The sequence below is a fragment of the Rousettus aegyptiacus genome, unplaced genomic scaffold, assembly GCF_014176215.1.
Source record: "Rousettus aegyptiacus isolate mRouAeg1 unplaced genomic scaffold, mRouAeg1.p scaffold_m13_p_5, whole genome shotgun sequence".
NCBI lineage: Eukaryota > Metazoa > Chordata > Mammalia > Chiroptera > Pteropodidae > Rousettus > Rousettus aegyptiacus.
In genome coordinates this window covers 66,797,106-66,812,642 of record NW_023416308.1, presented here as the reverse complement: position 1 = coordinate 66,812,642, position 15,537 = coordinate 66,797,106, and the positions used below count along the sequence as shown (strand labels likewise).

At 36.4% G+C, this 15,537-nt stretch overlaps 1 protein-coding gene across 32 annotated transcripts in view; it reads right to left on the bottom strand.

Annotated features, from left to right (window-relative positions):
• Positions 1 to 13,928, bottom strand: part of PICALM (phosphatidylinositol binding clathrin assembly protein) — a 91,303-nt gene extending 77,375 nt beyond the window's left edge. For 11 of the 32 annotated variants that reach the window (XM_016160303.2, XM_016160304.2, XM_016160305.2 and 8 more), the window contains exon 1: positions 13,448 to 13,923. In XM_016160303.2, the coding sequence (XP_016015789.1) occupies positions 13,448 to 13,577 (130 nt within the window). In that variant the 5' untranslated portion in view covers positions 13,578 to 13,923. Of the gene's footprint in view, positions 1 to 13,447 lie in introns of all 32 variants that reach the window. The other 21 variants (XM_016160302.2, XM_036221191.1, XM_016160307.2 and 18 more) reach the window with 8 other exon arrangements.
• Positions 13,929 to 15,537: the final 1,609 nt, after the last annotated feature.

Sequence of the window (15,537 nt, the reverse complement as noted above, 5' to 3'; positions counted from 1 at the left end):
TATTCTAAACTATACCAATAAGTTGCTTAATTTCTAGTCACAAAAGATCAAAAGATGGCCAAAGAGAAAGATATCTCATACTGTATTTAACAATTCAAAACTAGCTAAATGTACTGCAAGTAAAAGCAAACCTTTTTTCTGCTAATCTCTTAATGGGTATACAACAGCTGCAGGCCAAAAATGAGTAAGCAATGATAGAAAAATTGATGCAGCCTTCGCCTATTACAGAATTCTAGGTTTAATAAGTAGATATATATAACTTCATCCACACTATGTATCCACTGTATACATATACTTTAAGAAATATAGTCCTTACAACAATCACACAAATTAAGAATCCTTGAAACAATACTTAGATTTCTATGGTTCTATGAAATTAAGGAATAAAAATGAGGTTTGAGGCAATAATTCAAATTAATCACAACCAAATAATTTTACGACGATGTACTTACTGTGCATATGAGCACATGATGGATTAGCAATGCTCTATTATATAACCTCAACTGATCTCCCATTATGATCAAAAAATCAACAAATGCAAGACAATTAGCCAATTAGCCAATTTAGTCTATGGCAATAGATAAGGGGCCACCACCATCATTCTTTTTCAGGTATCATATTCATATTTTTGACATGAACACCATGAACTTTTCAAGTGAACTGACTAAAGACCAAGAGATCATATCTGAGTACTCTCAATATAAAGATTAATTCTATACAAGAACATCACACAAAAAATAAAATAAAAGACCGCTGACAAAATAGTACACTAGCCCAGTATATTAAGTCCATTATCTTCATCAAAGATTTATTAAACATTTACTAAGATACTATTCTTCACCAGGCATTATATTCTGGGTACTGGAGATAGCAAGATGAATAAAGCAAGGGTCCATATTTTTAGGAGAGCTAAACATGCCTAGGATGTTATGAGACTAGGGGGGAAAAAAAGAGAATGCCACTGCAGAGGGATAGGGGAGTAATTTAATTACAAATGCTACTCATACCTTGCCAGGTATGGTTCATTTGGCCAATGGGGGAGTGGGGTTTGGTGGGGAGGGGTGGAGAGAAGGGTCCCATTCTCCCTCACCAAACAAGGGCATCTACACAAGCATACATGCCTAAAGGGGACAAATGTGAAAGGAAGATAAACTTCCTCTGGTCAACCTGGCTGACTAAAGTAAAAAATCCAGAAAAGCAAGCATCTGAGATATGGTTGGAAAGGCTAGTAGGAAGTCTTTTATTATCAAATATTTTTATATTTTGTATTATTAACATATTTTTAATGTAAGTAGAAGAAAACTCATACTTTTGTTAGCCATTTCCTCCTAAAACAAAATCATAAAAAAAAATGCTTCCCCTTACTCCAGTGACAGTAATATGTCATTGTTTTCCAAGTAATGATGACACACTGGTAAAGGGGGCACTCTAATGAAGAATGACGCAAAAGCTTATAGAGAAGCTGTCTCTAATCTCAGTTTCCAAAGCACCAAGCCAAGAACAAATAAGTTTAAGAGGCACAAATATAGCATTACAAAATAGCAGAGAGGAGGCAATTTAAGCGAGTCAGAGATTTTCCCGAGCTCATATGGAGCTGGAGCCAGCACCCCATAGTCCAACTGAGGGCTTGCTTATTCCTCTGAAAGTATATTAAAAATGTACTCTAAGAAACACATGAAGTTGCTCTTTCCAAATGTAATCTTACATATTTATAGAAGTTATATTTCTCAAAGAAACGCTTTCTCCTAATTATATCCCATCCCCTAAAAGTTTTCTACAAGCTAAGAGATTCTCCAAACTGCCTGACTTCCCCTCAAGGTTCTTCATTGACATGTAAATGTTAAATTTAGTCTCTATTTCCTTTTACCAGTAGTGTCTCAATTTATGCATCTGTCCAAAAGAGCTAATAAGACTACTTATTCAATAGATTTTTATAAGGATTAATTGTGTTAATGCATGTCAACTGCTCAAGACAGAAAGGATTCCTTAAATCTTAGCTATTATTCCACTACGCAGGTTACATCTTAACTAAATTGATTTTATCAGATTTTGTGTAACGACAAAGATTGAAAAGTTTCCTTTAATGTTTATAAAATCTATCTTTAAATCAAAATGAGGTATATATTATTTCTTTTTAGAAGACTTTCAATGAATCCTGTGTAATTGAAACTCAGAAATCCCCAAACCTCAGATACTGCCACTATTAATGCAGTCTATAATAATCAAGTTAATATAAAAAGCTTGAAGCGGCAAAGTCTATTCTCAGCTTCAAGATCAACAAAACTCCTTGCCTTCTCGATTTTAACACTGGCAGCAGAAAATAAACATATAATACAATTTTGAAAATCAGCTCTAACAATGGTCCAACTTCAACAGTAGCTAAAAGCTACCTGGAAAAGAGATATCTAAAAGTCAGATGATTAAAATCCATATTCTCTTTACAATCTAGCCTCAGACAACTGCTCCAACTGTACTTCTTCCCCCAGCTCCAAAGCACCCTATTTACCTCTACAGTTAAACAGATTCCTTTGTTTCCCACAGTTCCAGGCTTCCTACCTGCAAATGTTTGCTCATGCTCTTTCCTCTACCTGAAATGCCTAATGCTCCTCAATGCTTATCATTTAAGGCCCAGTTCTCCCCCTAATCAAAAACAGTATTTCTCTCTCCTATGATTTTCAGTGAACTTATCTCAAATTTGCCTGGTAATACAGTTATCTGTATATGTCATCTTACATACTACACTAAGGCCATTACCAGTGATCTCACATTTAGAATTCTTAATATTCTCAACTCAATCACTTGGTTATATGACAGACTCTTAACAAGTAATTGCTAATGAAAATATTAATTTCCTCAAGACTAATATCTTCTATGGAGATCCAGCTTTAAATAGCTAAGAATAACTGATAATTAACAGTTTGCAGATAAGTAGGTGTCAATAGCTAAATCACATTAATCAAACATATCCAAGAATACTATTGACTTTAATTGCTTTATTAAATGTTTTCTAGTCATACTGACCATCACCAGATAAGATAGTTTGTCTTTAAGATCATTCGTAAATTTGGAACTCAAGACCTGCAATTACTTCCTTTCCAACCTTTTCAATAACCCTACCACAAATTACCTGGGAAAAGGAAAGAGTACTTTACCAGTTCGATAACAGTGGCATCTAAAGCTGGGATAGCAGCTAATAAATGGGATGAAAGGGGATTCTAAAATGAGAATTTAGGAAAAAGGTGAAGAGACCAGAATCAATCAAGAATAACTCCTATTGCCACAAGACATTTAAGGGCTCCCTCTCCAGCCTCATCACCTTTTATTTCTATTAACACTTTGCTAATTTGTTTAAGAACACTTTTGTCCATCTGGCAAATCACTATTCATCTTTAAAATTCCTGTTACCTCCTCTATGAAGCCATCACTAACCTACTTCAAAATTAATTACTCCAGTCCTTACTTTGATACTCTATGAAAAAGCCTTATACGTTTATCTCAACGCATCACAATCATTTGTTTAATCATTTTCACTATTAGATCTCATGTTCCTTTTAAGGTTAAGGATCAAGTGTTATTCCTCTACATTCTTTTGTAGACCTTGATCACTCTCTCAGCACCCCACTTACTGCTTCTAATCAGAATTTTTGCCAGTACTGCTCAATGTAGGACAAAACTCAATCTCAGAACTTTCCCCTCAAATTCTTGCTCATAGACCAAGCAAAAGATTTTAATACCGCTTCTTACAGAATTTCAAGAAAATAACATGAAATAAAAATTTGCTTTATAACTTTTTCCATTCAGGCCTTCTCCAAGAAAATTGTGAAACAAGATGATAAACTATTGTGTCTTTACGTACACAAATGAATTAAGTTACCTACGGGTTATTTTCAAAAGAAAATTAATTTGGATTTTCCTATCAATTCACCAGAGTCCTAAGAGCAGGAAAGAAAGGGCTACAGTACTTCATTTGTGACTATCATTTTAAATGTTTGTTTAAATGCACTTTAAATGTTTTGCCAGTGTCTTTTAACAAAACATATATTTAGCAAGCAAGGCCTTGTATAGCATTCTGCTTTCTGATGTGGACTATCACAGATAACATAAAGTCTAAAATCGAGGACTCCCTGGAATTCACTTTTAACAACCACATGCAAGTAAATAACAGTCATAAGAGAAAGAAAAGCAGAAGAAAGTCCAAGATCTAACTAGCTTAAACTCATTTGTTTAAGGTCAAATATACCAATAATAGACAGATACTGAAATAATTAATTTTAATGTGTCAAACTGCTCTAATTTTACATGATAAAACTCTGGAAGTTTATTGCTCAACTTCCAAAATCCCTCTCATTTTCAAATAAATAAAAATTAACTTGATCATGGAAACCGAAAGAGGTTTAAACAACCACTGCTCACAGCAAAGACTATTAGTCCTACAGCAATCTTCCTTTTTATGTATAAAAATCCTAAAACATTGTTTGAGAACACAGTAGAAACCACCCATGAAGACATCAACCTTCTTCTTTTGTTCAGCATCTTTTTATTGCATACTTGCTAAATGCTGTATTAAGCATAGTTAAGAAAACACATAAGGGCTCTCTATAAACAATTATAAAAGCTATAAAGAATTATAACATATGAAAAGTATCATTATGAGAAAGTACAAGATACTATGAAAACATACACACTATTCTATGTGGACAAAAATAACTGCTTATTTGATATTCATGCAACTATATATTTACGCATTTTAAAAACTATATTGAGAATCTAAAAAATAAAAAAAGTACTTTGAATCAGAGTAAGTGGTCCATCCAGTTGAAAAAATGTTTGACCCAAATATTTCCATTAACCAGTCAATGAACTATACGCAAAGTGCAGAGTGACAAGAAAATTTTTTCTCTCATTCACTAATGTCTATTTCCATGGTACACAGAAGTAGCAGAGTTGTACTCCATGTCAACTTCAAAAGAAAGGGAAAAACTCAAATATCCTTAATTTTCCATATACCACACCTTTGCTCTTCCTTACTCCACATACAAAAATTAACTCAAAATTGACCAAACCTAAAAGAGCTAAAAACTATAAAACTCTTAAGAGTAGTTTAGCTGTAAATCTGTGTAACTATGAATTAACTAATGGTTAGTTAGATATCATACCAGAACACACACAAAAAAAAAGAAAAATCAAACTTCAAAATTAAAAAGTTTTGTTTATCAAAGGGCATTATTAAATAAGTGGAAAGAGAATCCACGGGATGGGAAAATTATGCAAATCATATAAGGATCTAGTATCTGAAATGCGTAAAAAACTTTTCTAGCATTCCAAATATATAAAGAACCAAATTTTAAAATGGGCAAAGAATCTGAATAGACATTTTTTGCAGAGATATACAAATGGTCAATAACCACATGAAAAGATGTTCAACATCCTTAGGCACTAAGGAAAGACAAACCAAAAATACAAGATATCACTTAACACCCGCAGGGATGACTACGATAAAAAAAAAAATTTTAATTAAATGTTTTAAAAAACCTGAAAATAAGTGTTGGCAAAAACATGGAAAAATTAGAACCTTCATATATTGTTGGGAATGTAAAATGGTGCAGCCTCTGTGGAAATCAGTCTGGTAAAATCTCAAAAAGTTAAACATACAATAACCATTTGACCCAGCAATTCTTCTCCTAGGTATGTGCCCAAGAAAATCGAAATCCCAATTCCCACAAACACTTGTACATGGATAGTCACAGCAGTATTATTCTTAGAGGGTTTGATGGAGTAAACAATCCAAATGTTCATCAATGGATGAGGGATATACAAAAGATGGTGTATCTACACAAAGGAATGTTAGGTTATAAAAAAAGAATGAAGTATTGTTACATGCTACATTATAGATAAACTTGACAATATTATGTTATGTGAAAGAAGCCAGATATAAAAAAGCCACATATTGTATGAGCTCATTTATTAAAATGTGCAGGATAGGAAAATCCATGTTATGTAAATTACACCTCAATTTAAAAATTGCAAAAGAAATAAATCACTTTGCCTCACAATCCCCTTTTCTACATTAGCTTTGGTTTCATTAAATGATTAATATTTCAAATCATTCAATATCATGCATGAATTAAATTTCTGCAACCATTTCAAGTACATCAAATAGGTCTACCAATTCTCTCCACTGTGACTACCGCCTGCTATTTACTCTTTGGTATATACTTGAATTACAGTAAGATTTTTGCATATTAGATGTATTTAAAATACAGTATATTTGTATTTCTTAAGTATCCACAAGATAACTAACTCTATTGCCAGCCCAAAGTTTTTAAACATATACACAGCATGACCCTTGTTCTCAGAGCTTATAGTCACATGAGACCACTTATATAATCAGCAGAACCATGTACATTAAAATATAGCAATAGAATATACCCTAGGAAGTCTCTTGTAAAGTATACCTGCAATCTTTAGTGAGGGAAGAAGTTTGGAAAGCATTTCTAGCTTCCTCAATCACTACTTGGAAGAAGTGTCCCTTGAGTAAAATTACAGCCTCTTGGGTGGTTTCAAGTAGTACGTTGGTGACTTAAATAACAGCTTGATTTCAGAAATCACTGCAGGAATTCCAGTGACCAGAGAGAACTTTCAGCAATTTCCACTAGCCCCTAGAATCAATTTATGGTCTAGATTTAGTGTTCCTCCTATCATGCCCATCACTACTACCACTCCAACCCTTGCCTCAAACCTTATAAGACTTCATTCCAAAAGTCATTTATTTTTCTCTACATTTTGACTACCTACGAAGTATACTTTATCCCTCCTTACCTTTAAAGCAAGACTGCCATACAATTTGAGCACGCTGCACATAGACTACAAGGTAATCATCAACTCCTGAAGTTGTACAAGGAAGCAGCTCTGACAAACATTTCATATCTACTTCTGGTCCCCCGTTTAATTCTTAAAATGAATTTCTACTTTAAAGAACATATCCTCAAAACATGCATTTAATATAGTCTTCAAACTGAGCAGCAACAACAAAAAAAATCTTTTTCTGTAATACTTTGGAAAACACCATATAATATCTAAAACAAAACTAGACCTCTTAATGCCTTGGCTGAAAGGAATAGCTTAGGTGTAAAAAAAAAAAAAAAAAAGTGAGGAAAAATGCATTAAAAGTCCCAATTAATGACAAACTTTATTAAAGCCTTTTAGAAAAAAAAAAAAAAAAACCCAAGGTATTACTGTTAGTCTTTCTGCCTCCAGCAGTCCCCTTTCCAAGTCGCACAGCACATTCCTTCCAATTTACTTAATGTATGACATAATCAAAAGATTATGCCACATCTCTTACTCAAAGTCCTCCAATAGTTGGGCCACTTGCTACCCACCAAATCAAATCTAAAATTACTCTGAGAGTTTAAAGGACCTCTTAAACTTAGTTCCTTTCTGAAGAATCCTTTTCTCCCCTAATTCACTCTTTCTCAAAGTTGCATTTTTTAGTCTCAAAACCTTTGCAATAATTAAAAACTGAAGACCTCAAAGAGCTTTTGGTTATGTGGTCTTTCTCAATATTTACTGTCAGAAATTAAAGTTGAGAAAATTTAAAATATTAATTCATTTAAAAAATCATGTTAACATTTTCCATGAAAAATAAATGTATTTTCCAAAACCGAAATTTAGAACAGTGGCATTGTTTTACATTTTTGCATAACTCTTTACTATCTGGCCTAATAGAAAACAGATTCTCATATCTGCTACTGCATTCTATCTGTTACAATATCACACATCACACAGCCTCCGGAAAACTCCACTTCGCAGTCGTAAAAGAATGAAAATAGAAAACGCAAATAATGTCTTAGTATACAAATGTAGTATTGACCTCACAAATATGCAGAAGGATGAAAGTCTTGGAGACTCCCAGGACCATCCATACTTTAAGAAACACTGCCATGAATAAATGAGTATGGTTTATTCATTTCCTGGAAAAGAAATGTATTATGTAAAAAGTCACACTGAGATGAAAGCACAAACCTAATGCTAGACTACCTCAGTTCAAATTCCCGTTCTCTTCTTCCTGGCTGTGCTGTGTGACCTTGGGCAAATTACTGAACTTTTCGGTACCTTAGTTTCTTCAGTAAAACGGTGATAACAAAATCTCTCTAAGTTGTTGAAAGAAATAAGTTAATTGTAAAGTGTTTAGTATGGTGAGTGCCTCGTACAAAATAAGCACAAATAGATGCTTGTTAAATATAAAATTAATCTAGGCATAACCACAAAGAACATGTTTAGCTGTGAGTATTGCCACTACATTCTAGTATAATTTAAGAAATCCTTAATATTCTGATAACCTGGCAAATTACAACTCTGAACATAATATCTAACACAAAGCTTTAGCTTCGTCAAAGTTCTCTTTTAAAGGAATATCATTAGAAAAATCTAATTGCCCAGGAACTATTCTCCATGAAAAGAACCACATACACAATGAAAAGATAAAATTCTAAAGGTCAAATCCAAAAATTTCAATTCTCTTGAGAAATGTATAAAGCAGTTTGGGAACATACTGGGACAGAACACAAAGTAACGGAAGTGCGCCACTTCAGCCACCAAAAAGAACAGGAAGAGCAAATACTAGCCTTTACTTCGAAAAATCTTAATTCTACTTCTTCTTGGTAGGCCTCTAACCTCTTGCCAAGAAGCCTTTAAATTTATTTTTCTTCTTTGAGGGAAAAATCATGGAACTAAGCACAACTGAAGAAAACAGAATAGAAGCAACTTTCCATGCATTATGGTGAACTTTAAATATCTTTAAATATTTAAAAACTTTAAATATTAGATATATTAAATATTTAAATGATAATCAGGGTCGAAATAAACAATTTTATTTAAAGCAATTCTGATTAGAATGAATTTTTTTTTAACAGTTAATATATTTTTAAAACATCTAATTAAATATTTCATACAAATGATTCACAAATCAAATGAGGGGGAAAAAAAAAGCCAAGTCATTTAACATGAAGTTTCACTTATCAACTGTCACTCTAAATTCAAAGACACCTTTAAAAATTATTCAGATATATACAATCTATAGGAATCATTAAAAGCATTGCTATAAGGATAAAAATTAAATGTGTAAAGTCTAATAGTAGTCCTTAAAACAAGTCCGCCAGCAAAACCTAATTACAAAGATATTTTAGAATTAATTTGCTAATTACAAATAAGGTGGCTACCAAAATGGCTAAATGTTAAGTTCTCTTCAAAGTTTCTCTTCTAGAATATATACTATTAAGAAACAAAGACATATCAAGGAGGAAAAATACTTACATTTATGGAGTTCTACTATATACCTGAGGCATTCAACATGCCTTTCAACATCTTACTATTACCAGCTTAATGACTCCATTACCATTTTCTGTATTTCAGAACTATTAACGAATAAGTGACAGAATAGGTTGAAAAATAAAAAATAAAAATATAAATCATATGGTTAATTCTAAAAAGAAAAGAACAGTAAGTCTAAATGTTAACTACATAACTGTCTTTGTAAAACAAGATCCATTTGGAAAACCCCAGTTACTTTTTTTCTAAACAAAAGACATCACATCTTGGGGCAGATCTTCCACTTAATAATTTTCCTCACATGCATCTTCTTGCAAATCAAATCCATTACCAAATATTTTCTTGACAATAGCGAACAAAGCATTGGATGTCCTTAAGACATTAAAAATCAATATATTTGCTTAAAAAGGTAATTACTGAGTATATTTCAGTATCTCATACATATTTTCAATGGTTAGACAAACCACTAACCCAAATACAAATTCCACCTTCTACATATTCAAAATGTTTCTTAAAAAAATTTGTTTCCGCAATTAAAATTAGGCAGATCTAGATCCAGTACACAACACACAAATATCCATATTGTATCTAGTATAGAGATATGCTTATAATAGATCCTTTATAAGAACATGATCTTGATTTTGTTGTAGAAAATGGAAGGCAGATGGTGGATGGAATGAAGTGTCCCTGGAAATTAAGTGGGAAAAATATGGATATAAAAGTGAAGCCATTATTAAAAAAAAAAAAAAAAAAAGTAAAGCCATTATAGCCATTAATAGAAATGTTAGTTATGTAAATGCCCAAAAACAGTAAATTAGATAAGTATAAAGAAAATTATTCAACTCAAAGAACAGACTAAAGGTTGTAAAATCAGATAAGAATATTTTAAATAAGAACTTATAAAAATTGGGTTTTGTCTATATTTCAATCATTGTGGATGTTTTAAGCATTCTATACTTTCTTCAGTTAGAGACTTTCTATACATATCTGGTTTGTCTCTCCCGTAACTGTGAGAGGATTAAATTAGATAATGGTTAATAAGTGCCTGGCAAATTTATATTTGAACCTTTATGGGCTGCTATTCTTCTACCTTGATTATGGCAAAGAGAGGCTTGGAATTAAATGCAAATTGAGTTCATCTTTACAAATATGTTTCAAGTATGAAGTATGACAACTCTTTTCACACTAGGGACACTAGTTAACACTATTATCCACTAACACCTATAAGCAAAGCAAAAGATCTTTAAGTATACAATGTAGCATGAATTAAGCCATAATTCATGGATTATAATAATCACTTCCTAATATGGAAAAGACCTTGGGGAAGTACACAGAAACCACATCCACACTCTAAAGGCTTATAGGAAAAAAAAAAAAAAAAGTCCTAAGCCTATTTTTGTTAAGTACTAACATTTAAAAAATGAAATCATTTCATTAGGTTCAACAAGGCAGGCAAGAGTTTTTTTGGGATATTAAAAGGTCCAACAGAACTAAGCCCTCATAGGAAAAAAACTTTCTAAAAGAGTAAAAATTAACTCTATATTAAAGCCTAAAATTTGGTGTCAAGACACAGAACTGTCTGTGAAAGCCTTTTCGATTTCTTCAAAGTATGTATGGATGGTCTTTAGAAAAACCATTCACTGGTCAGACTGTAAAATTTACTTCATTAGCGAAAACTGATTACAAGTGCATTTGAAACATTATAGGGAAAATCATATCACTGTATTTTAAAAATCTCATTGAAAAAATATAGTGGCTCCTTAGTTACATAGATTTTTTTTAAAAAATCAAATATTAGCGGGAATATTCAAGTTCTAAATAAACTGGAGTTTATAAACACAGCAATGGTAGAGAAAAGGAACTACAAATGTGAGGGAGTACCTCCAAATCGAATTCCAGTTAACATCTGCAGTAGCTTCTATTACAAAAGAAAAGGTTAACATTTATAAAACCCCCAGTAAGTATCACCATCCTAACCTTACCTAGCCTTTTTTCTGGCTATGTTGGCAATGTGTTTTTAAAGCTTTTTTGGCAATGTGTTAAAAGAACTGCTATATTTGAAATAAGACAAAAACCTTAAAAGCTATATCTAGTCTTGAAGTAATTTAGCATTTTGAAATGAGGGAAGAGGACAACAGTTCAAAGTCACAAGTACTTTCTTCACCTACCCCCATCACAAGAAAAAAAAAATGAATTAACAGTATTGGAGCAAACAGCAAGACTGGGTAGAGCGATACAAGTTGTCATTTAAAGAGAAATGAACAGTAGAAATGTCAACACCAAATATCAGATAATCAAAAAAAATCACTTGTAGTTTCACAATGCATTTTAAATAATTTCCTGTTTATAGAAATGTCACCATTTAAATACATTCTGCATTTTCTACACAGGTGAGAATTGACAGTTAAAAGGCACCCTGAGAATGACTTGTGCATAGAAGAGAAGAAACAAGCTGTGATGATATATATTTAACTTTTCCATAGAGAAGGAACCAGTCACAATGAATAATGGGTTTGTCTGTAGCAATAACTTGTTCTAACAGCACTTCATGAGCAAAGTATCTTGAAAGAATTCACATTTTGTACATTTAAAAAAAAAAAAAAGATCAAGAGCCTTAAGGCCAAAGTCCAAAAGAGAAATCAAAACAGGGCTCCTGTCAGTGAATTCCCTGTCAAGCATGCTCACTCTTGCTTAGATCAGTAAAGCAAAGTAACTTTCATGTAGGATGAAGATAGGCTTATGTGTCCAGTAGCCATTTTTTTTTAAAAAAAAGAAATTATCGTACCTATTTCCCTATTTTTTCCTGAAAAGTTTCAGGCGGAAAAGCCATTGAGTCAAAGCTTAAGTAATCCACTGAGCTTTGTACCCTGAGGTGAAGGTGTGGAAAGACAAAAGAGATGACAGGTGGCTTCAGGTTTGGAAAAAGTTGGCAGGAGTTAGTTCTAGTGATTGTACATACGTTAGTGAATGGAGCGAAATTACTCCGTATAAGAAAAAGTAATTCTGAAAGATAGCCAGCATAAAATTGAAAGTCAAAACTCAAGCATCATCAAACACCTTTTCACCAGTTTTTAAAGAAACGTATGTTATTTTCAAGTTTGATCATTAATCCATTTTGAATTCCAATAGTCTACGCTTCACACTCAAGCTTCTAAATTCAAACCGCCAAGGTTGTTAACAAACAGTTCCAGGAAACGACACCAGTATCAGTAAACCCTTTCCCTTATCCCCATTAGAAGTAAAAATTTGAAAAATAAATGAAAATAAGTAAAAAGGCGGGGGGCGGGGGGAATGCCTGACATTCACAACTTGCCCCAGCCAAAAGCATGAAAATATGATAAAATCCGACCAGAGGCAATTAAAAATCCCAACTTTCCATAAAGTTTTCCCTACACCAAACGAAATCCCTTCACTTCCACTCACACGAAGAAAGTAGTCTGAGATAAAAGTCGGGTATTGAGTATGATATTCAAATAAAAGGAGACGAAGGCATTTAACTGAAGGTATAGAGGCAAAGAAAAGTAACCCAAATGGGAGTTAGGTGGAAGAGAAACCGGGAAAAGGAAGGGACAGAAGAAGCTAGTGGAGCAAAGGAAGTGGTAATCACTTCAAGGGAGGCAGTTCTCAGGGTTGCGGAGAAAAAGGGATCCGGGTCCACGCCACCAGGCGTTTACGGAAACCCGAAGAAGGCTAACGGGAAACAATGGGGCGGCGAGACCGGGAACAAGCGGGGAGACGCTCAGGAGAGAGCGACTAGGCAGCACGGGACGGAAGGGATGAAATAGCAGAGGCTGCAAGTAGACGGAGGAGGCAGGGAGGTGAGAGGCTAGGTGGGGAGACAAGTTGGTCGGGTGTGATGGGGTGTCGTGGCGCCCGGGTCAGGGAAGCGAGGGTCCCCTAGGATCCCGGAGGGGAGGGGCTTGTCAGGGATTTTTAGACAGGGAACGGAAGCCGTGAAGGCAGGTGTGATGGAAGCAAAAAGAACACAGCTCGGACGAGCTAACGACCCGCCGTGCCAGACAAGACGCAGAGAGGGAATTGGCAGCTAAGGGGGGTAAGAAAAGAGACGGGGAGAAAGACACGGGTCGCGGGTTTGGGGGCAGCGGCCAGCTTCACTCACAGTCCAGGTGCTTTTTCTTGGGCCCCATGATCTCGTGGGTCGTGGCCTTGCATACTGTCTTGGATACGGCGGAGCCGGTGACACTGTGCTGGGCGGCGGTGATTCGGTCCGTCAAGCTCTGGCCGGACATCTCTGCGGCTCCTCCGCCACCCCTCCCGTTCCGCAGCCGGCGGGGACTGGGACCCCCAAAAGCCGGAGGACCCCCGCCCCCCACCGCACCCCCTACCCCCACCGGCTCCTTCTCTGTCTGCCGGCCTGGGGCGGGGCTCAGGGCCGCGCGCTGCCACCCAGCCCGGAAAGAACCAGCTTGTGTCACCCGCGGGGTCAGGCACGGTGTCGGGCGCTCCTCTGCCCCCGCCTCAGCTCAGCCCACCCCTTCCCTGGTCAGCTGGAGCGGGGCAGGGTAAGAGGGACAGGCAGCTGCAGGAAAATGGCGGCGCCAGGCTCCTCCTCGGAGCTTTCCGGGCTGCCCCGGGTCACGTGACTCGAGCACCGCCTCTCCTCCTTCTCCCGCCCCTTTTCCCTTCCTTTTTCTTTCGACGCCCGCCCTCCCTCGCTCCGCGAGGGAAGAGCGGGGCGGTGCCCGCGCGTTACGTGATGGAACCAGCCCGGCGGGCGCAACAGGCGGCCGGCCCGAGGCGGGGCAGTGCGCGGCCGGCCGCGTCACGTGACGCTGCTTGCCAACAGGTCGCCCGAAACTGAGCCCGCGGGGGAGGGTCACAGAGAGTGGGCGGGGCGGGGCGTCCGGCTTTTCCCCTCTCCCACCCCAAGGTTGTCCTAGTGCCTGCGGTTGAAACCTATGTCTTAACAAAGAGGTGCAGATGCCTTCAAAGCTCCTCTTGAGGAAGGGGGTGTCAGAGCTCTGGCTCCCCGAGCTTTCCTAGCAGAATCAAAAATGTGCTTAGGTGTGCCCCAAAGGCCATCCTGGCTTTAAAGAAAAGGAAAAGGCTTCAGTCGGCCCATTTTCTGATCCTGCCAGCAGGCCTCTCCCTATTGTGAAACTCTAGAAGCTCTCTCTGCTTGCTTACCCTAGAAGCGTTGAGTTTTTTCACCCTGTTTTCTTGAGAGAGTTGGAAATGTCACCTGTTTTTGTTTCTCTCTTTGAAAACTGGACACATTGCTGCCAGTCTAAATTTAGCTATTAACCAACCAGTGTTCTTTCTCTAGGGCCTCGAACAGAACAGGAAACACATAGTTTCACTGGAATTTGAAAAGGGAAGTATTAGGATGATGTCAACCAGAGATTAGCTTGAACCCTACAAGGCTGGCTGATGTGATTAAAGGTCCAGACCATAGAAGGAAATGAGCAGAGTGGTAAATTAAGAAGTCCCATTCAAAAAATTGAAACATCACCGCCTACCATCTGCCCTGGTTTAATCTTTCTTCTCTATACTCTTGTGTGAACCAGATTTTCGGGGAAAGACGACATTGACACTGCTCTGTAGGCATTTTTGAGGAATTATTATGTCCTGTGAATCTGTTCTATGAGATCTAGATTTATTAACAAAGACTTTTTAAATGTTATTAGGGGCCCACATTTAACCCAGGTTTTGAGATAAGTTTTAAAACCTCTATGAAGTTAAATTACCATGATAGTCCTATGTAATCTTGCTAGTTTTGAATGCTAACATACTCAGAAAGTCTGTGTACACCATCTGCCAGCCAAATCTAAAATACTGTGCTTCAATCTGGTGACTCAAAAGATGCAAAGCTAATAGTTAACATTTTATGTATCATATCATGGATTTTGTGGTCTCCTCCCATTCTCTTTCCCCCACCCCTCTTTTTTTTTTTCCACTATAGCTGGTGAAATTCTGCAACACCAGGCTTTTGCCAAGAACATACAGTTCTTAAACCAGCAGGCTTCATCTTTGTCAAGCCAGCCCTAAATTCCATAAAACTGTAATGACTTCCTTCAGTGCATCTGCAGTCCATCTGAGGTTTTTCGTCCAGTTTGCTGCCCCATTTCCATCAGGCAGTGGAATTACCCAATTCTAAAGACATGTTAGCCATCCTTGTTACTCTTCTATGGATTCCACCGAATAAGTCACAATTGGCCTGAGTTGTACTGGTAAACCACCTGAGGAGGT